The 23,092-nt window shown below is 39.0% G+C and overlaps 2 protein-coding genes across 5 annotated transcripts in view; one reads left to right on the plus strand and one right to left on the minus strand.

Moving 5' to 3' along the window:
- osbpl1a (oxysterol binding protein-like 1A) overlaps positions 1 to 7,583 on the minus strand; it is a 53,491-nt gene extending 45,908 nt beyond the window's left edge. Inside the window, exons 1-7 of one of the 2 annotated variants that reach the window (XM_088641972.1) lie at positions 6,991 to 7,583; positions 3,894 to 4,014; positions 2,268 to 2,353; positions 2,098 to 2,172; positions 1,673 to 1,784; positions 1,153 to 1,238; positions 184 to 328 (exon numbers count right to left, since the gene is read on the minus strand). In XM_088641972.1, the coding sequence (XP_088498098.1) occupies positions 184 to 328; positions 1,153 to 1,238; positions 1,673 to 1,784; positions 2,098 to 2,172; positions 2,268 to 2,353; positions 3,894 to 4,014 (625 nt within the window). In that variant the 5' untranslated portion in view covers positions 6,991 to 7,583. The remainder of the gene's footprint in view (positions 1 to 183; positions 329 to 1,152; positions 1,239 to 1,672; positions 1,785 to 2,097; positions 2,173 to 2,267; positions 2,354 to 3,893; positions 4,015 to 6,990) is intronic. The other variant, XM_088641971.1, reaches the window with a different exon arrangement.
- Positions 7,584 to 7,928: 345 nt separating this feature from the next.
- Positions 7,929 to 23,092, plus strand: part of impact (impact RWD domain protein) — a 73,354-nt gene continuing 58,190 nt past the window's right edge. Inside the window, exons 1-5 of one of the 3 annotated variants that reach the window (XM_088641982.1) lie at positions 7,929 to 8,205; positions 8,611 to 8,739; positions 10,570 to 10,622; positions 11,962 to 12,024; positions 13,459 to 13,544. In XM_088641982.1, the coding sequence (XP_088498108.1) occupies positions 8,161 to 8,205; positions 8,611 to 8,739; positions 10,570 to 10,622; positions 11,962 to 12,024; positions 13,459 to 13,544 (376 nt within the window). In that variant the 5' untranslated portion in view covers positions 7,929 to 8,160. The remainder of the gene's footprint in view (positions 8,206 to 8,610; positions 8,740 to 10,569; positions 10,623 to 11,961; positions 12,025 to 13,458; positions 13,545 to 23,092) is intronic. The other 2 variants (XM_088641981.1, XM_088641983.1) reach the window with 2 other exon arrangements.

The raw sequence follows: 23,092 nt of genomic DNA on the forward strand, positions 1-23,092 counted from the left end.
GTCCTAATTCCCCAGTATAGTGACGGGTACACTATACTGTAAACAGGCGCCGTCCTATATAAGTGTAAGCATTTATTATTATTATTATTTCTAACCAAGGAAGTAGATGTAGTTGCTTTGTGAAACTTTGTGCTACATACATTCTCCAAGAACTGATTTTAAAACAGCTGACTTTTAACTCACCATTTTGATTCTTGATGTTGGGGCTTGCTCCACTCTTCAGCAGTTTGATGGCACACTGTTTTTGGCCTCGGTAGACAGCGCAGTGCAGTGGGGTGTTTCCCAGCAGGTCTGAGCAATTGATGTCAGGCGGCTTTTTCCTGTTGAGCTGCAAAAATGAAAAACGAAAGACCGAAATTAGAAGGCTTTAACAATTGCCATAAAAACAATTTTCCTAAAAGATCAGCCTGTTGAAGGACATGCAGCCATCCTACATTAATGCAGCTTGATCATTTCATTTTCACAGGACCTATAATGTAATATTCCATGTAATAGGCCATGTACTGTAAGGTCATTGTTAAAATAAGTTTTTTTTAATGCAACTCTACAGGATTCTGAGTATTATTCAATTTTTTTTAACAGTGGGATAGTCTTCAATGTTGGTAAATACAGATTCTTATTAGTATGATGTTGGGTTATTCAATACTTCAACACAGCAAAATGTTCCTTTCTGTTCTGTATTCTCCTTCACTTCTTGCATTTCCTGCATAGCTATAGTAGGACAAATGTCTAACCATTTACACAGATCAACCACATCAAAATAAAATATGCCATATATACGGTTTCAGTGCTACGGTATGAGAAAAAAATGCTTTGTGGCTGTGATTCATAGAACAAAGATAGTTTAAAAACAGTGCACAATGGAACACACCTGCAGTCACTAAGCAGTATTTACAATTGGGAAAAAAGCACAAAGATCAACAAGTAAAATTAAGGGTACCATATTTTTTCTATAATTATGATCAAGTCAAAGTACAAAAGATCTGCAAACTGCGCATATATTTACATTGTAAATGTTTAAATTCTACTTTCCCACACAACTACATTCTATTCTGTATTTAAAACAGAGATCACAAACTGCACATCAGTGCTTTTAAAAGGATTAAAAGCAAACCCAGTGCAGCGCCCCCAAGTTAAGATGAACAACCTTACCAGTTCAGTAAGTGTGGTGGAATTGCCCTCCCTGGCAGCTTCTAAAAGCAGTTCTTCTTGTTTCCTCTCTTCGGTCCTCTCTGCAGCTGTTAAAGGATCCGACGTTAATAAAGGCCATTTGCTCTGTCTGCCCGTTCGGTAGTTAGGAGCTAATTCATCCAAGAACATCTTTGAGCCTTTTCTTGAAAAAGCCGTGGTATTGGCTGGGCAGCTTGTTACACCTCCTGTACACCTATTTGGGTAAAGAAGTGCACAAGGTACCCAGCAATGCTGGATAATAAAATGTTGGTGTAATCTACACAAAAAATCATAACCAACTAGAGTACATCATTACTTCCTTAAACACAGATCACATCTGATCTATATAAACTTAATACTTAATGCCATGATCGTGCCAAAAGTTACACAACCTGTGTTCTACATTACTATAACTTTCCATCCTTGATGATATATTCTTATATGTACAAAGCTTTGGAGCTTTTATTTTTTTAAATATGTTAAATTGTAGTATTCACTGTACCTTCTAACATGTTTCTGATCTCTACATCTTTAGTGACATCTCTTGGAGTTTGTGCTGTTCCATTGAGGACTGTAGCACAAGCATTATACTGTAACAGCAACATAACGACTTCCTAAAAAATAAAGAAAAGGAACGATAAGTAAAAGAAATCCAACACCCTTTTAATGAATCCATATACTGCAGGCAAGAAATATCAATTTCATGACATTTTTTGTCTGGACTTTTTGTCTGGACAGAGGAACTCAGTTTGTGAATTTAAGTTTTTGTTAAAATATTCATTTTAAGAATGGGGCACACATCGTTTGCAATTCAACAAAATGGAACACCACTGGCAGGGAGAGAATTGTAAGACACACAGCTACATAAATGGGTACAAATGTCATGTGGCTTTGGATGAAAGCATCACACAGAATCAACACACCTACCTTTCTCCCAGTGAAGGCCGCTCGATGCAGTGGAGTGTCCCCCATGTTATTTAACACATCTACATCCGCACCACCCTGCACATGTTAAATATATACATTTAACTGAGAGAGAATGAGCTCCATTTCATTTACTAGAAGTTTGGAATAGGTGATAAACTGAAGACTCTTACCTTTAGTAGTTCTTCCACAACATCTTTGTGTCCAAAATAACATGCAAGGTGAAGAGGTGTCCATCCTAAATTAGACTTGCTCTTCCCTGCCAGAGACAGAGATCCCAGACACCCACTAATTAATTTCCCATGCTAACCAGATTACACTTTCTAATTTTTAAGTAACAGAATGGTCACTTATTGATTTGACTTATTGCCATAGTACTTTATTGGAAAATAAGGGAATAGAAGACAAAAGGTGTAAACAAATTCTAGCAAAATATACACCATTTTTCTGTGACTATTGCATAAAAATAAATAAACCTGTTTGTATTCAAGTAGCAATAAACTGGGACGCAGTCTACACACAGTAAATGTAAAAACAATTATAATCCTGATGTTTATTTAAAATACCAGCCAACTTTAATCAGGAATAAAAACCAAACAAGTGGTTTCTTTGTTTTCCTGCTAGAGTGAGATGGCATATATTATTTGCAAAACTAAGAGTACCTTGGTCCAGACCTAACCTTACGTGCACCCTAAGTAATAGAGTAAGCTTACTGAAAATTAACAGACACAGCATTTTAAAGAGCAAAAGACCTCCAAGGGACAATCTGCTTTCTAAAACTGATGCACAATTGCGAGAACCATTTCAATAAAATCAAACAGTAATGAGGAAAGCAATATTCTGTCATACATGAGCTTTGTGCAATGTTTCTGTCCCTAAAGAGGAGGCGTTCTGAATTTGTAGGATGGTGGAAAACACTCACCACATCTTGCTTCTTCAGCTCCAGAGGGATGAGAGAGAGGGTTATGTTAGACCCTTCTACTGATACACTAAGCTAAACATCCTGGACCACTATTCACCTCTCAGCTTGAATTTTATTACCTTGCTCAGGTGTCTTGCACAGAGAGTCTGCCTAACTACACAAAGAAAAAAGCTCAATCTGTGTGGCTAGGAGGGGTGACACGATGGCACGGTGGACAGTATTGCAGGTTCGCAGCACTGGGGCCCTGGGGCGCTGTCTGTGTGGAGTTTGTATGCTCTCCCTGTGCTCATGTGAATTTCCTCGAGCGCTCCGGTTTCCTCCCACAGTCCAAAGGCATAATGGCCGTTAATTGTTTCTGGGAAAAATAGCCCTGGTTTGAATAATAATAATAATTAATAATAATTGCTTACACTTATATAGCGTTTTTCTGGACACTCCACTCAAAGCGCTTTACAGGTAATGGGGTCTCCCCTCCACCACCACCAATGTGTGCATCTGTGTCTGTCCTGCGATGGACTGCCTTGCACCCTTTGCTTGCCGGGATAGGCTCCAGCTCCCCACAGCCCTGAATTGTATTAAGCATTTAGAAAATGGATGGATGTGTGGTTATGTACGGTTTACACCAATTTTCAGTTTCTAGCCCAGTACAACTGACCTCTGAAGCTAACCCAGTGCCTCACGTAAGCCTCAGAGACATACTTCTAATTGGCACGTAGTCGAAAAAATCCCAAGCCTCCAACCTGACCTGGACCTGACCAAATTCGTGGCTCATACTCATACTGGTGTAATGAGAATACCACCCCAGTACACAACAATGTATACATCACATATACACATGAACCTGCTGCAAGTTAACACAATGATCATGCCTGAATACCTTTGCAGTTAATGTTTATGTCCGTTTCTCCTTGTTTCTTGGATTCCAGAACCTTTCGAATTCCTTCAAGGTTTCCATTTCGGGCATCGTGAAGAAACTGATCCTCTGGGTTCACTTCCATCTTTAGCAGTACAGTACAAGGAGAACCAACAGTTAGAATAAAAAGAAGTCAGGGTAGGAAAAACAAGGACCTCACTGCGCAAATTATTTCATAGTGAGAATGGGCTGTGAACCAACAGATATGAACAGCCAGGCTAATCCATACAACATGAAAGCACTCTGCTCTCTTAAGCAGAGAATTGGCCTTTTGCCTTAAGCTAGGCACTACCAATTCTCCTATTTTCCTAGTGTGGCATGCAGTTCCAGAATAAACAGGTGCTCTTTTCAGACAAACACAAACTTTCTTGTGCCACAGCTCTATAGACGTCCAAGAACAACACATGCACGTGCATACATGGCAGTTTTAATTCTCACACATTCTACACTCCTACACTGCAAAACTTGTTTTACTGTGAATGGGTCTCTATTAAATGCTATTAGCCTTCTCATTTAGCAGTCTTTCACCTACAGGCTCACAAGTTTGAACATAAGTCATTGCCATGCTTTCATATTACATGATTATTAAACACCGGTGCAAAGCAACTGAGAGCAGTACTTGTAAGTAAGACATGGCAATTTATAAACCCTGAGTGTTTGGAGGTGGTGACAGTTTGAAATGAACACCTGTTAGGAAGAAAAACCCATCCACTACGGTCATTAATTCTTAGGCAAAAATAAGGGTATAGAAATATGTCAGGCCAAAACACTGAACAGGTCTTGGGCTGCATCAGGCCGAAAAAAGAAAAAAAAGTTTAAATTTCGATATCATAGCTATTGAAGTGTATGAGATAATGGGCAGAGTTGATCAAATTACCAGGTTATTTTTTACTACTCGGATGATGTCATTGATACCACCTGTATTGAATTTGTAAGCTTTCATATCATTATATTTACTGCATAGTTATTTCTAAAAGTATTGATTTTGCACACGTACCAACCATCATTATTTCACTGGCAAGCCCAGAACACTGAGCATGTCAGAGAGTGTCATCTCCTATTACTCTTTTTCCCCAAATACTGTTACAACCCAGTGGACCTAAGAGGCAGCAACAGGATCCTGTGGCCCCACAAGAGGAGATGAAAGCTTCACTGCACATCTTCTGTTGCTACCATACAAGATAATGACAGAACTATGCTCTGCTGCCAGCACGTCCTCAGTGACTTGACGTGACTCAGATTGGGGCAGAGCGGAGCAGTATTATGCAGCAGTTGTCAGGGTTCTGAACTTGTAAGTGGGAGGTGGCAGTTTTATATCCCAGGAGAGACTCTGCTGTAACCTTGGTCAAGGGATTTCAACTCAGTCATTCCTGTACAATTCCCACCTGTATACTGTAAATGCATGCAAATGTTGTTCATTGAGATAAAAGTATCACCAAAATACATAAATAATTAAGTCCAGATCATAGTTTACAAGTTTATTTACTTTGTGAGCAGAACTAACAAATAGTAATCACCCTTTTTGGCATTTTCACAATTCTTCAATACAAATGATTATTATAGTGCTTTTTGCTTTAAAGGTAATGCTTCAGTAATGCTTCTGAACAAAGATTAAAAGAGCAGTCACCTTGCTTGTAATATTTCCAGTGAATAACTGATGTATTTTTCAACATGAGGATTTATTGGTCACTACTTTAGTGAATTAACATTCTTTTGTGAAACATTCTTCAAACACAAGGGACTGTCTTTAAAAACTAATATCTGTTTTTTAATCATCTCATTTTGAAAACACCATCACTGCAAAATGTTAGACAACTCTATGATGGAACATGTGGTATGCCTAAAAGTACAAAACAAAACATAGTTCTCTATATTATAGATAATGTTTTATATCTATAATACAAAATAAATCATCTATAGCCTTAATGATTAAAAATATGGAAATAAAATGCTCTGTTCAGGTCAAGTAGAAGTTTGTTCCACTTGCACATGGCTGCCCTCTAGTGGCTCAATTCAATATCGAGTCTGTGCGAAGAGTAAAAATTACATCTTCACATTCCAAATAGACTTGAAGCATATCCATTGTTAGTTAAACCTGCTGATTCAATTCCAGGCAAAGTCAGGCTTTTGTGATACGTAGGTTCACTATATTATTTATGTATTCCACAGGCCAATAATATTTTTTTTTTCAGTATTTTACAGCAACAATTTCTAAATATCCTACAATAAAGGGTATGCGTATTTCTTGTTGTGTTTTAAGACCCCATAATGTATAAGAACACTTCCTACGGGAAGACGTTATGAAGACAGAATCTGGCAATTGACATAAAAGAAACAAGCCACCTTTACATGCATTTTAATTTGCTTTGCATTGCCTAAATAAATGGTTCAACAAAAGCATACTTCTTTAGAGTTAGTTTCCTGAAAATAGTAATGTTTCTTTAAAAAGGTAAACGTGTATATACTGCATAACAGAGTTTCAAAATCACACCTGTCTGCCTCAGGGATGCCAGATATAGTTACGTATTTATATTGATGTTATTAAAGAACTAGACTTTCCCAGTTTGAAACTGGGAGGGCCTGGGTTCTTACAAATCTACTAACCCTACTATTATGTTAGAAAAGACACAGGCCATAAATCTAATTCTAAACCTATTTTACAAATAACATCGAAAAATGCGAAGTTAAATACATTTATACATTAAAAACATGTTTAGCTTGCCATAGTTTTTCTCTGTAACTGCAATCTGCTCTTAACAAAATTATTTGCACAAAAGTGACAAAGAGAGGGTGTAGAGGGACTTCTTTCACCAGCAGGTCAACTCACGCAATTTATTTTGAGAGAATATGGGTTATATATCATAAAGCACTTCTAATGGGACGTGGCATACTGTACATATTTCGCTATTTAAGTAATGAGTACTCCGGTAATGCATTAACAAACAACAACAATAATTATAACAACGAGTTAATTTACGTCGCTGCGTATTTAAAAGTACTTTTTAAACTCACTCTTTAAATTCATTAAATCCCTCGAGAACTAAAATACAGTTTTACTTACCTTTAATTAGAATCAGATCCCTTGGTCATCCCTTGGTTTTATGGGATACGAAAAATACGGCGGTTTTACGAACACGGGATTTCCTATCTCGCCTTTCAAAAGTGCTAGTGTTTCAGCGCAATAGTTGGTGATCACAAGCTTCACGACTGCAAGATTAGCATGTTGATCAAGTTCACTGTGGACGTAGAAAGGGAAGTTTCTCCGTATGTGAGTCAGCATGTGATTGAACCCAAAATGTTTGACTCTTCCTGTTTACAAAACACTCACTCTTTAAGGCAAAACGTCTAATAACGAATCCTCTCCACACACACCAAAAAAATCTGTTTAAGTTAAAGCATTTAAACAGTACGTCTTTTAAATTTAGTGGACAACAAAGAACCTTGCAATTTCGTTGACTCAGTGAAAACGTCAGCGATTTCCTTGAGCAACATTGTGAGTGAAAAGCGAGAATTATTAGGCATCAGCTGATGTTTTAAGGGGGCAGGCAGGCTGAAGCGCCTGCACACCTGAGACAGGTGAAGCGTGTCTTCCCTGGCAGTTTGAAAGTTGTGCGAGCAGTGTGTTTTTGTAACAAGACCTTTCAGAAATACCTCTCTCAGTCACTTTATTAGCACATATGCAAAATAAATGCAATAATCGATCAACAGGAACTTGGGAGTTATGCGTTCGTCCTATAAACAACATATGAAAGCACTAATCCGTGATAAGGACAGATGCTAAATCGTCTGCAAAATACATTTTCAATGTATCAAATACTGCCGAAAAACAGCTTGAACTACTGAAGCTCAATATAACACTTTGCATTAGCTGCTTTTTTAAAAAAATATATCTTTTCGAAGTGATGCGGTCCTAACTATCCAAAATTCCTCAATTTAAATATTTATGTCACTAGGGTCTTTTCTATTTCCGGGTTAATCACGTTGTCCGGGATGCCCCGGAAGTAGAAAGTAAAAATAGGTTTCCGATTCTTTGCAGCTGCAGCTTAGACCAGTCTGTTTGTGTGTAACTTTAGTGAGGTAGTGGAGTAGTTGCAGAAAGTGAGCATCTGGTCTAAGTTCGCACCTGAGAGGGTGATTGAACACTTTTGTTTACACACCTCGACACCCTGTCAGTCTTGTTGCCTGAATCGCTGCTTTCAGTTTCCAGAGGAACTGGAGAAAACATGAATGAATGGCTGTTTCTGCAGTTAATGTAGGGGACGATCTCCAGGCTCAAGTACGTGTCCAGAAAAAAAATCACAATTTTGAATTTTGAATCATATGGATAAACAAGTCGTTTTTAATCTCTGTGTTACGTGTTTTCTATAAATCAAAAGGGGAATGTGAAAAAAGTCTTTTGCAGAACTGTAGTACTTAGTTCTCGGTGGTGTTGTGTTGCAGACTGTTGCACACTGTTTTTCAAAAAACCGAGATGTTTCAAAATTCAATATAAAACTCTCTTCCCCCTAGATTTTCTGTTGAATATAAAATGAGAATAAATGCCGTAACGCGCTGGATTTGAGAATGATACATTGGTGTGTTAACAGAAACCTGGTTTATATTTGATGCTATTTATCCGAATTAAACCACCACACTAATGAAGCAAGAGAGACACTGAGTCTGTATTTGGTTTTACCAACAGATCGACGAGATTGAAGCACTTTCCTCAATATATGGAGACGACTGGTGTGTTATTGATGAAGCCTCGAGAATTTTCTGTATAAAAATCTCAGATAATCAAGAACACCCAAAATGGACACTATGCTTGCAGGTAAGTAAGGGCTGTTTCTAAGCCAGAGGCATGTGTCACGTCCAGTTCTGAAGTATGTTCCAGTAATCACTCATAAGAAGAACATAACAAAAGTTACAAACAAGAGGAAACCATTTTGGTCTTTTAGTGTGTCTGGTATGGTTTCGTTAGTAACTAATTGATCCCTGGATCTCATGCAACTGTTTCCAGAAAAAAGCTAGGGTATCCTCTTCAAAAACTCGACTGTTCCTCCTTTTTCCAGAACCCCAGAGCACTGTGTGTCAGTGTGTCATGGTCTCAATTCTGAATGCACTGGCACATACTTTTCCTTGTGTCCTCTGGATCATGTTGATTCTGAAGAGGTTCACTGGGCTGACTTCGTCAGTGTCTTTAAAGGTTTTGAATAGTCGAATTAGGTCTCTTACTCTGTTCAAGACTAAAAGGTTTAGTTTTTTGTTGCCTGTCAACACATACACTGTACAAACACATAAAATGTACATACTGCATAATGGACATGTATCAAACATCCAGGATATCTACTCAGCTAGATGTCTTAAGAAGGCCAGGTCCATTCTCAAGGACCCCAGTCATCCCAGTCACAAACTGTTTTCTCTCCTACCATCTGGTAAACAGTACCGAAGCATTCGGTCCAAGTCCAACAGACTACGGAACAGCTTCTACCTCCAGGCAATAAGACTGCTAAACAGCCAACCTGCAGCTCCTTCAGCAGATCACCTGTAATGGCTGCATGGACATACAGTTTTCATTGTATTCAGCATACTGAACTACTTGGACATAATATATTGCATACAACATGGATACATAGCAGCTCTTTTCATATTGAGTTTTATTCAATTTCTATTACATTATTATCTATTATTATGTAACCTTATTTTCAAAACCTTAATTTTGTGATTTTTGTGATTCTTGTGATTTTTGTGAGCTCACAGAAAAGACATTTCATTTCCAGCAACTACTGCTGCATTCTGTATTGTTGTGCATTTGATAAATAAACTTTGATTTGATTTTAAACATACTGTATGCAGAAATGCAGTCCAATTCTTTGGAGCTGTCTGTTGTTCACCTGCCACCAGGTGGTGCTGCACCGAAGATGGACTATTTACATGTAGTGACCATCCCATGAATAATGGAATTTACAGGTCATAGGCCACAGGTCATAAGCAGAACTACCAAGAAGGGCAAGCAAAATTATACAGGCTACTTCAGCTCCATAGGTAATGGTTATCTCTACTGTAAGTCATTGGGACAAGTTTTTAAATGGTTTCAATTAAGAGGATTTTGATTTAGCAAAATGTTAGGTGGAAAAAAAGCTAAAAGAAGAACATTTTTCTTCTGTGCCGCATGCCTGGCAGAGTCGGAGCTTGGAATCGACAAGGAGAAGGTTTTTATTTTCCAAATCCCTATGGCCCCCCTCATTTTGAAATTCCTCTTTTGCATCTGGACTCCCCTTACTGAGACTTCATTTTTATTTTCAGTTGAGTTGCAGAATTTCTGCAGATCAAGCCATGTTCTTTTGAAAACAAGGAGGGTTATGATGCAAGAAAGTATCTACTCAAATGGACTTTTCCTGTGTTTTTTTAATAAAAGCCTTACTGAGGGTGTCTGTAGCAGTAGTGACTTTGTGTATCTTCAAAGAGCTTTATAAGCACATTCATGTCCTATTTAAATATGAAGATTAATTAATTATGAGAATGCACGCTGGCTTCAATATGCCTTTAAGCCATCCCGAGCACATAGATGAAAGGAAGATATAACAAAATTATCAACTGCTGTGAGATGATTTCAGTCTTTCGACATTTACATTTATATATGCTTTTCACTTTTACTCAGGTTGTTCTTCCTCCAGAGTATCCAACTGCTGCACCTCCTATGTATCAGCTGAAGTAAGTATTAATAATAAATAAGAGTAACTAGTTGAATTTGTATACCACTTTTCATCTCAAAGGTTGCCAAAATGCTTCATGTAGAGTGTGAGACTCACTTCCTCCACCACTGCAGTGCAGTGCACCCCTCGGCTGCCATTGAGCACCAGCTGCCCCAGTGCACTGCAGATCTGTGATCTGTGAGACTGTGTAAGACCAGTGTCACGTAAACTGGACACCAGGGATCAAGGGATCTTTAGTGGCCAAGTGGCACAGTGCCTCCTACTAGACACTGTCACCACATTGGCTTATTGTCTTGGAAATTCTAGTTTGGGATGAGGGGCTGCCTTCTGTACAAGAACAACATTTTCATATGATTTAATAAGGAAGGTTCCTCACATGCTTAAAGGTTAAGGAAAGAAGCACAACAAGCTTTCTTCAGGTGTGAGGGACAAAAGGAAAGCTGCAAATTTCCGACGAGACACGAGAACGAGTGTTGAAACTCAGAGAAAACAGGAGAGAACTGGCAATAGACAGAATTTAGAAGGAGATTAGTCTGTCTTTGAGATAAGGGGGAAAATGTGATCCAATTTTAAGAATAATTTTAGTTTTGGATGTCTTTCTGCAATAGGAGTTAAGAAATGCCTATGTGAGAACGCAGACAGAGATATCAGTGTGATCAATGGGGTTAGAGATGAAATGGGGAACTATGGGTTTGGAGTGATCTTTGACTGTCATAACTCTGATATGTTCCCTGAAGCGGTCTCCCAGTCTCCTTCCTGTAAAAAGCTGGACATTTTCTGCCAGAGATGCACTCTGAAATACACTATGTCATCAGAGTGATCCGGACTTGTCCAGAGGGGTCTTGAATGAATTCGGTGTTAGATGTGTACTTGCAGGTGATACAGTGAGCTCTGTTGCAGGGGAAAATGCCTGGTGTGGATGATTGCTGTGGGCGTTCAAGGGAGCTCACAACACTGTAAACAAATGAATAAGGAGATCTAATATTTCTGTATTCCTTAACCTTAATCCCATGTCTTTGAAGCCAAAACAACATAAAAGCTACACTTCAGATGTAGGCTGTTAAATTATGCCGTGGTATTCCTGAAGTATTTTTTGCCCATTAAGTGCAGTCTTTTCACAGGGCTAAGTGACTTTATCCCTACACTGGGTAAAGTGTCTTTTTGAACTGCTTTCCTTTCACCATTGTTTAGACATGCTAGCTTGTCATGCAAGGCACACACTTCTGAACTGCTCCTGCAGCTTTCAGAAAGTGGAGGCTTCTTAGTCATCTTTGCAAACAATTGTCTGAATAACTGCTATTTGAAAACAGCTTATTTCAAATCTATTTGTTTTGCAGTGCTCCTTGGCTCAGAGGACCTGAGAGAATGGAGCTTTCGAACAGCCTAGAAGAACTATATGCGTAAGTCAAGCAGTGCTGATATACCAGAATGCTAGCTTCAAAAATTATATCTAGCATGTAATTCACTCTTCAGATGTGGTGTGGTCTTTTTTGTTTTCTTCTGTGACAGTTGTTGATGAGTATGCAGTCCTATTGAGTTACAAGCAGTGGAACACTTAAGCTGCAGACCTTCTGCGTTTTTCTGAAGGTTGTGCAGTTGTGCTCATTGACAGTTAGTTTTGTAGGCTCTCACAACCCGCTTTTTCAGCTGGTCACATATCAGACAGATGAACTGCTCTTCCTTAACCCTTGTGTCGAAGTTCTTTGGATAAGCCACAACAGTAATGGATACACACAGGGTGTAAGATATGGTGTGTTTAGATTTTCAGAAGGTTTTTGATAAAGTTCCTCATAAGTTTCCATCAGGGAAAAGAGGCTGTAAAGATTAAGAATAGGTTATTAAGTAAAAATAGTGAATACTAAAATTGAGGTGTTGTAGTTAGTGGAGCACCGCAGGGATCTGTATTAAGTCTTATGCTTTTTTAAATGTATATAATTTATAGAAAATGAAACTCAAAAAGATAAAAGTCATGGGTAGGCATACTTATGGAATATGATGTTTAATGTTAAGAAGTGCGGGGTATTATACAGCCAAGAGCATTATGGGAATGTCCCCAGGAGTAAAAGTAACCGAGTCGGAACATTTTTTAGCCCCACTGCAATATCTGCAGTAACTGCCTTGAAATGCATTTAAAACAAGAACATGAGGCACTTCTTTACTCAAAGGGCTGTTGGATTAAGGAGGAGGCTACTCAGCCATGTGGTTGAATCTGACACCTGGTGTCTTTTAGACATTTAGAAACTAGGTGAGATCTCTTGATCAGTAACTACTACCTGCCAGCTACTGATGGCAGCTCTCGTTTGTAACCTTTTCAGTGACCTAATAGGTAGTTGATACAGTTAGACTATCATATTCTTTGTAAGTCTTCATACAACATTATTCAAAATTATTTTTGTTTAAAAACCAAAAATGCATTCTTTGTGCAATACAAAGGGCTATTCTGTTTCCCATTCTTTGAAAAATGACATTGTTTCAAGTGAACACTCTAGACAGACATGTTACACAGTTTTCCTTTGTAGTGTATGTATTGTTTAGTTGAGTGTAGTGTAAATTACTATGTTTTTTTCCACTGCATTATAAGTGAACATTACCATCAGGTTAGAGTACTGCAAAAATTCTTCTCAAATCATTTTTTTTGGGGAAAGTTACATAAAGTTGTGACCGTGCATTTGTGTTTTCATGAGACATGAAAATATAAATTGAATTTGATTGTAAGAAATCCATGGCCAACATTATTTGTTGGCCTTTTGTACAGATGAGTTAAATTGACTTCAGTCTCTCTTCATCATTGCTGAGACACTTCAATTGATTCTTTTCTTTCATGTTTCTAACAGAGAGAACCTTGGGGAGAGCATCCTTTATCTGTGGGTGGAGAGAATCAGGGAATTCCTTGTGGAAAAATCACATTCTGCTGACTCAGGTACATTAAAAACCTTTAACTCTACGCAGTTAAACATTCTGATTACTTCACTGTTCCCTGAAGATTAGACTCTGAGGACCACACTTCAAATAACGCTTTATTTTGCAAAGCTGCAGAGATGTAATTACCACTGAGACCACTGAATTAATAAAGTTTATAAACTAATAAGTTATAAAACACCATTTAACGAAAACATATGTTTTTCTCAATGAATCAGAAATTGAATGATCACATGTAATCTTGACTCCTTTTTACGCTGTTACCACCAAGGCTGCACACTTAAATTTAATGTTTTTTATGTTCCATTATTCACATTGTAAATAAGTGCATCATAATTTGTCATTCATAATGTATTCTGTATTAGTGTAGCCCTTCTAGTACTTAAATCTTCTAGAGGAAAAAAAGCACTATTTTTCACCCATTGTAAAACCTATAAGATATACAGTACCTTGGTGTACGTTAAGACATATTTTTTTATTCAATATATTTTTCCCCACTTTTTTTATCCGCCCATCCATTTTCTAATCACTTCATCCAACATAGGATCATTGGGGAGCTGGAGCAGAATACACCCTGGATGGGACGCCAGTCATTAACAGGGCAGACAGACACAGACACACACACTCACACCAGGGACAGTTTTCCCAGAAGCCATTTAACCCACCAGTATGTCATTGGACTGTGGGAGGAAACTGAAGCACCCAGGGGAAACTCACTTGAACACAGGGAGAACATACTAACTCCACCCAGACAGGAACTGAGCCCAGGCCCCAGCGGTGAGATGCAGCAGTTCTAACCATTGTATCGCTGTGCTGCCCCCATTATTTTTAAAAAGACTCAATTTTTATATATAATTTGAAAAAAAAAAACTTTGCTGAACACTTAAAGATCAAATTAATGTTTTGTTTCTATATCTTTTCTGGAGGACTGCAATAGTATTAGTAATAGTAATGGCACATCATGTTTTGAAACTCTTTGCATTGGATTTGTTTAAAATGCTTCTCCATCATCATGAAAAAATAAAATTTACATTTTAACCTAAGCAAAGTGCCCACCTATTTGCAGACACTGGCCGTGGTGGTCTCTCTGTAATGCCTCTGTTGTTTCACAGACAGTAAAGTGTCTCTCACTCTGTAAGAACCCTTGGGCTTTGCCTGTATTCACAAATGTCAGGCAGCCTTTCTGCATAGGCAGCAGGTGGCGCTATTCATTAACAAATGCATACATTTTACATTATGGAATAGTTTTTAAATAGGAGCTTCATAATTATTAAATGATATGGTTATGTTGGGATGCTTGGTTTAGTACCTTTAAGGAACAAGGAACATTGTTTATATTAAGTGTGGAGTCTGAGTTTGGTTGTAATGTCAAAACAGAAGCCAGATTCAGACTTGAGCTATTTAACCTTTTGAAATATTCTACCAACTATTACTTTTCATTTTTCACTCTATCAGTGGTAGAAAAGTGACTGAATAGTGTTCTCCATTATGTCAGGTAATAAGGGGTTTATCTGGAGTCAAGAAGTGGATTGCCAACATATTTTCTTGTACACTCTGCATGCTGAAGTGCACATTGTGGGCGGCAGCTATGTTGTGGTTTTGTGACTCTGGTTCTTCAGCTGTGCTTTAGTGTGTAATATAATCAACAAGCACATCTTTTTTTTGTGTGTTTTAAAGACATCCTTTTTTGGTTTTGTAATCTGCCCTGGCCTTCTGTGATGGCCAGCAGGGGGCGCTCACCCTGTGGTCCATGTGGGTCCTAATGCCCCAGTATAGTGATGGGGACACTATACTGTAAACAGGCGCCGTCCTTCGGATGAGACGTAAAACCGAGGTCCTGACTCTCTGTGGTCATTAAAAATCCCAGGGCTCTTCTCGAAAAGAGTAGGGGTGTACCCCGGTGTCCTGGCCAAATTTCCAATTGGCCCTTACTAATCATGGCCTCCTAATAATCCCCCTCTATGAATTGGCTACATTACTCTGCTCTCCTCCCCACTGATAGCTGATGTGTGGTGAGCGTTCTGGCGCACTATGGCTGCCGTCGCATCATCCAGGTGGATGCTGCACATTGGTGGTGGTGGAGGGGAGTCCCCATTACCTGTAAAGCGCTTTGAGTGGAGTGTCCAGAAAAGCGCTATATAAGTGTAAGCAATTATTATTATTATTATTATTATTATAGCACTGGTCTTCCTCCTGTCTGTCCAGGGCTTGGTGCTTGGTGCTTGTTTAATGTCTCTCGATGAGTATTTCAAACTCACTATCAGCATCATACAAGCATTCGTCCTCTTCTTCTTTGGAGTCATGTGTATTTTATTTTAATTTTGTTGGATTCCTTTAAGGCTTGTCAACGGACTGTGTTGACTTTACTTGACATTTTACTACCTGCCTGTCTTTTAAGATATGAAAATACAAGTCAGTAATCAACGTCTTGAACCTCTGTTTTATTGTTTGTGTTGTGAACACATTTTTCTTTTCCTTGATGCTCTGATGGGACTGTATGTGCAGTAGTAAATTCCAGCTGTTTTCGAACCACCTTATCTTGAACATGGGGAAGCGGGGGTGCTGGGTGCCCCTATCCCAGCAAGCAGGGGGCACAAGGCAGGGTACACCTTGGATGGGATGCCAGTCCATCGCAGGGCACACACAGACATTACAGACACGTACACACTCACACCAGCCGATATCTCAGACCCACACAAACATTGGGAGAACACGCAAACTCCACCCAGATAGCAGCATGCGTCTCTAATTGAGCCCAGGGTCCCAGTGCTGTCAGACAGCAGTGCACCAGCATTATTTTTAAAGTCTCAATTTTTAATATGTAATAGAAATAAAAAAAAAAAACTTTGCTTAACACCAAAACTAAAATTGCACAAATGTTCACATTTGGTAATATTTAATGATTCTGAGTCATTTTCTTTTGTCATCTATTTTATTTAATTATATTTTATTATTTTGAGTCATTGCACTAGTTTCAGACGTGTTAATAATGAGAAGCATCCAGAGGTCTTATTATTCCATCAGTGTCTGTGCTCCCAGGAAATCAAATCTGGACTTAATGCATCGTGTATAATGCAGAGGGTAAAGCAGTACATCATTTTGGGATTCTTATAAGGCAAATAGTGTTTAAGTCTGTTCATGTTTGTGAATGGTGTTGTTTGAAATGGCTCGCAGCACATTTTAAAGCATTGAATAAATTGTTCCTGATTAAAATCTGATTTTACTTTTTTCTTTTGAACAATGGTAGCAGTAGTAAGGATAGATTATTCTTCTGCTTTTAAGATCCCAGGTTTTTCCTCGACAAAACAGATAAACAACATTCACCCTTTAGCTGTGCTGTAGACTTCTTTTAGGTATATATTTTTAATTTCCTATGAAACATAATTTCTTATTTTCATACAAGACACACTTAACAGATTTTCTGATAACACTGATGTTTTGCTTAAGAATAAAGGAAGAGACGTAGCAACCTGTATAATGCAGGTCCAATAAGTATAAATGTTGGATTGTAATCTTTCTTTGGGAAGAGACTGATTGACTGAAGTAGTCAGTTTCTTTAGGATGCAGCTCTTAAAAGTACTGGTAATTTCTGACCAAACTAATCTAGAACTGTCTGACGACCTTTCAGCATGTTTTATGGTACATTCTTATCTTATGGATCTTGATTCATTAAAATTTGCTGCCCATGTATATGCTCTGGAAAAAAACAATGCACTACTAGACCCACGAAGAGCTCAGGCCTGGGTCTGCTCCTGTGGGTATCCATGTTTTCATTTACAGTAGTGTAATTAATGTGCTGAAGAAATTATAAGAAAAGTTAGAAAAGAGAGGAGGTCTTTTGTCCTTTCCTGGAAGAAGTTAAGACTTGAAAAACTTGTCTTCCCATAGTTCCAGACTCCCACAATCCTTTGTGTAAAGAAGTACCACCTGTTTTCGGTTTTAAATGCACTTTCACATAATTTCCACTAGTGTCCTCTTGTAGATGTTTCACTGTTCATTCTGATTTCCACTATGTTGGTTTTGACAGTGCCTTTGAGGAATTTGAATAATTGGACTGGGCCTCCTTGTAGTCTTGTCTGTTCAAGGTTCTGTTTCTCCAATCGGTCAGAGCTGACATTCCTTTAAGCCCAGAAATGTACAGTGCCTTTAGAAAGTCTAAACTCCTCTTGGACTTTTTCACATTTTATTGTTTACAGCATGGAACTATGATGTATTTAACTGAGAATTTTTTCCACTCATCAACACAAAGTAGTCTATAATGTCAAAGTAAAAACAAAATTCAGACATATATTCAAATTCAATTCAAATGAAGAAACAGAAAATAATTGAATGCATACGTATTTACCCCCCCCCACCCCAGTGTTAATGCTTGGTAAGACCACCTTTGGCAGCAATTACAGCTGTGAGTCTCTTTGGGTAAGTCTCTATCATCGTTGCATATGTTCACACTGGACTTTTTGCCCATTCCTCTTGGCAAAATTGCTCAAGCTCCATCAAGTTGGATGGGGACCGTTTGTGAGCAGCAATTTTTAAGTCATTCCACAGATGCTCAATTGGATTGAGGTCTGGGCTTTGACTGGGTCACTCCAGGACATTAACCTTTTTGGTTTTAAGCCACTCCAGTGTGGCTTTTGCTTTATGTTTCTGGTCATTGTCCTGTTGGAAGATGAATCCCAGTACTCTTGTGGATTGCACCACGTTTTCCTCCAGGATTTTTCTGTACTTAGCTCCATACATTTTCCTTCTATCTTTATGAGTTTTCCAGTCTCTGCCGCAAAGAAGCTTCCCCAAAGCATGATGCTGCCACCACCGTGCTTCACTGTAGGGATGGTGTTTTCAGTGTGATCTGCTGTGTTAGGTTTGCACCAAAGTTCAATTTTGGTTTCATTAGACCCTAGAATCATCTTCCAAATTGTTGAGTCTCACACATGCCTTTGTGCAAACTTCAGCCGAGATGTGATGTGAGTTTTTTTTCAACAAAGTCTTTCTTCTTGCCACCGTTCTGTACAAGCCAGATTTATGAAGAGTGTGTGCTATTATTGTCTCATGTGCGGTTTCTCCCATCTCTGTCATGAAGGGGTGTAACTCCTTTAGAGTTGCTGTAGACCTCTTGTTGGCCTCCCTTACTATGGCTCTACTTGCCCAGACACTCAGTTTTGGAGGACAGACAGTTCTGGGCAGATTCACGGTTTTTCCATATTTTCTCAGCTTTTTAGTTATGGACTTCACAGTGCTTCGAGGTATATTCAATGCCTTGGAAATTTTCTTATATTCTTGCCTGACTGGTATTTTTCAAGAACCTTGTCTCAGACCTGCTCGGAATGTTCCTTGGTTTTCATGGTGTTATGTTTCCTTTGGAAATGCAATAACTAAGTGAGGAAGCTCCCAGACAGGTGTATTTATTCTGAAATCATGAGAAACACATCAACCGCACACAGCTGGACCCCAGTCAAGTAATTATGAGACTTGGAGAAGAGAGTCAAGTCAGTTACTTCAGAGGTAATTTAGGTGTGTCAAAGAAAGGGGGTGAATACTTATGCTTTCAATTATTTTCTGTTTTTTATTTTTAATTAATTTAGTAAAACGATTTTTTAAAACTTTGACATTGTAGAGTACTTTGTGTTGATGAGTGGCAAACATTCTCAGTTAAATATGTCATGATTCCATGCTGAAACACAATAAACTATGAAAAAGTCAAAGGGGAGTGTAGACTTTCTGTAGGCTTTGTTCTTGGTTGCTCTTCTCTGCATTGGTTCCAGAGCAGCAATTCCTTTTTTGTAATGTAGTGACATATAGTAACCGTTGGAATATCTGCTGGGGGAGTTGTCCTGACTGCTTTCCCATGGAACTGCCTGTAAATAAGGTTTCATACCCAAGAAGTCAGATGTTGACTGTACTGTACTCCCATGAGATCCTTTAAGACAGGACTGCCTGCAAATAGCCTGAAGTCAAAGCCCTCTGGATAGAATACTTTCAGTTAAAAGAGACGCAATGTGAGGTTGAGATGCTGCTATGGTTTTAAAGACAATATACCATAACCTGAAAGGGATAATTTGGGAAGAGTTTGATCAGAAAGCTTGCCAAGCAGATTGCCTCCACAGGAGTCAGTGTAAGTCCTTTGAGGTTTGTGTGAATGCATTTTGTTTCCAGAATGTATTGTAAGTACCTCTGGATTGCTTTCATTCTGGAAGTCATGTTTATGAACTCCTGTAGCTGAAGTACTCTGCAGTGTTCCTTTTTTTAAAAGACAGTTACTGACTGGAATGGAATGAGAAAAAATTGACTTATGGTTTGGAGGGATTTTGTAAATGTGTTCCCATTTGTTGTTAGGTTTTTCAAGTGAAAGATCTGTCTTATGTCAGTTTAAATATGTCCATAATTATCACATTAATTAATTACTGTGGATGATCTGATAAAGTGAGTTTTGATTATTTTGAAGAAGCATATTTACCTTAATTTAAATGTATGTATCAGGGTTAATCTCATTGTGCAAACCCTTAAATGAACACAGAAAAGATTGTTCTTACTGACAGTCATTCACAAAGATTTTTATCAAATTCAGGTGTTCCCAAATGTTTTTTAATAACAAAATGACAGACAGACTCCTTAAACGGTGGCGTGGTGCTGTAATGAGGGCTCACTGCCCTCAGGGCGAAGGATGGGGGTCGAGTGTGATGCCAGTCGGGTGACCGGCATGAGTAGGACACATCTGGATGGAAGTTCTGTGATTCTGTTGTTTCAGGATGCAGTGGTGTTGCAACCAGGGCTCCTTTCACAAAAGCTATTTCTTGCAGGCACTTTAAGCTAAGGAAAAATCATGGATTAAGATCTCAAATTTGATGACGGCTTTTGTTAACTGCGCACCGAGCTACGAGCTAAGATCTGAAGTGGTCAGGTTATTTTTCTTTTTTAGGGGTTTCACATGCTCAGCTTGATTGTTTCATTGAAAAAGTGGAGAAATGTCTTTCTTGCTCAGTACACTAAGGCATTTCAATAACTTGTCTCTGAGAATGGAGTGTAAAAACACTGATAGTCTTCCACTGAGGAATATTGCTGATATTTTGCACATGTTCTTTTCATTTTAAATAGATGTGTTTCAAGTAACAGATCTCAATTATAGATATGGAGAATGGTCACAAAATGCAGTCAAATTGATAACATGTAACAAAAGTGTTTTTGAACTAAAACCTTCCTACTGGAACTCCGTTCCAACGTGTGCTTCATGTGATGTCATAATTTTCAGAGTTTTTTTATGGAAATCTCATTTTAAGAAGAGAGAACTTCTGCAATTGCTAGACTTTAAACTATTAATCTATTTTTTTACAGTTTTTGCTTAAAATGATTTTCTTATTTATGAAACTGAACTATTATATTTATTAGCTTCATAAAAATGACGGAGGAGGTATCATTAGGTTTTTCATTTCGCTCTTGCCATAAAAAATATTTTCTTACGGTCAGAATCTCTGATGTTGCCTCCTTAACATTTTTTAGTGGTGGTGTAATTTTTTTAGGTGAGGAGGCAGGCCCCTATGGGTCTGAGTTTACTCCCCCTCCAACCTGAGCACCACAGTGCTTCACTTCCCTACCCTGCATAATGGTGCTCTCGTACTTCATGTTTGGCCTGTCATCAGTATAGAGCCCCTGTTGTTAGAAGACAATCTGTTTCTGCTGTGCGAAACAGATTAAACACGTTTTTTAAAGAAAATACGTGCCTTGAAAGGAAGCAACCTACAGCTTTAGGAAAAAAATACTGTTTTAAATGCTATATTTCCAGTAAACAGTAAGGTGCAAATCTAAACCTTGGCCTTTTAGAAATCCAGAGACCCTTCTGCTACAATTGCTTCGTAATACTTCCCCTGCTGCAGCTTTTACTGAACCAGGTCTAATAAGTGTCATTTTTTAAGAGCATGTCTGAGCCGTCGCTTTGAAGATGCATCTCAGTGGAAGTGATTCAGCTCTGCGCCCGAGAGTGTCTGCGTGGGGAAATAGAGCGTGTCTGGGGGGCAGAGGCAGTGCTGCAGGACTTACACCCCTCGGAGGGAGCTGTTTCAGAAGAGAGGACTGCAAATAGGTTGATTACTGAGGCACTCTTGCAATTTTGTCTGGCCAGTCACCAGGGAGGAAAGGGCTGTTGCAGATAACTTTGGTAATTTGTTTGACCTAAGGTGGTTAAATGCATTTGCTTTACCTATTGGTTTTACATGGGGCTTTACTATCAAGGCAGCTCGAGGCACAGATTTAAAATTAACGGAGAGGCTCTCTTTGAGAACTTTATTTCTGGTGCACACTCTTGTGTTCCCTTTTGGGTTTTTAAAGGCCATGCTTCAGAACCTGTCCAAAACCCTGATGAGATGAACACTGTCAGATGGCACAGATGGAAAGGGAGTTCAATCATATAGTGTGTCCCTACCCAACCGTCAACCAGTTTACAGATTTAACTTGATTTTTACTTTGTCGGCTCATTGATGACATAGTGTAAGAGTGAGCTTCTAGCAGGCAGCTTGTGACAGGGACCGCCTGCAATGAAAATGATCCCAAGATCTCATCCAAACATGTCATGAAGGGGTCCAGGATATTGTATTTCACAAATTGGCTGAGTAGCATTCTTTATTGTAAAATCTGCCCTCTATTGGCCAGCAGCCATATCACTCTGCAACTCACAACTGGCAACCCACTGAAGCTAAGCAGATGTGAGCCTGGTCTGTACCTGGATGGGAGACCTCCTGGGAAAAACTAAGGTTGCTGCTGGAAGAGGTGTTAGTGGAGCCAGCAGGGGGCGCTCACCCGGTGGTCCATGTGGGTCCTAATGCCCCAGTATAGTAATGGGGCATTACTATACTGTAAACGGGAGCCGTCCTTCGGATGAGACGTGAAACTGAGATCCTGACTCTCTGTGGTCATTAAAAATCCCAGGGTGCTTCTCGAAAAGAATAGGGGTTTAACCCCGGCGTCCTGGCCAAATTTCCCATTGGCTCTTACCAATCATGGCCTCCTAATAATCCCCATCTATGAATTGGCTTCATCACTCTGCTCTCCTCCCCACTGATAGCTGATGTGTGGTGAGCGTTCTGGCGTCTGCCGTTGCATCATCCAGGTGGGGCTGCACACTGGTGGTGGTGGTGGAGGAGATCCCCATTACCTGTAAAGCGCGTCCAGAAGTGGAGTGTCCAGAAAAGTGCTACATAAGTGTAAGCAATTATTACGATTATTATTATTATTATTATTCTACACTTCCACATAGTTTCGACCTGAGTCCTCTTCATGATTCATGTTTCACTGTTGATTCTGAGGAAGTCAACTGACATTAGACAGACATTGTTTGACTCTGCTTGTCCATGCAGTTTTTGCTTGTTCAGAGTACTCCAATGAATAAGTTATGCAAGACTTACATTTTCTAGATCCCAGCTGACTCCTAGTATCCTAAGTGCAATTTGATAATACTCTAGTTTAGTTCTAATTATCGTTTCCGTACCCTTACGCATTGGTGTAATTATAGTGATCTATAATTATTTGGTGGGCGGTACATTGCCACTTTTCCACTATGTGCTG

Source organism: Lepisosteus platostomus, chromosome 8 (genome assembly GCF_059453375.1).
Source record: "Lepisosteus platostomus isolate fLepPlt1 chromosome 8, fLepPlt1.hap1, whole genome shotgun sequence".
Taxonomy (NCBI): Eukaryota; Metazoa; Chordata; class Actinopteri; order Semionotiformes; family Lepisosteidae; genus Lepisosteus; species Lepisosteus platostomus.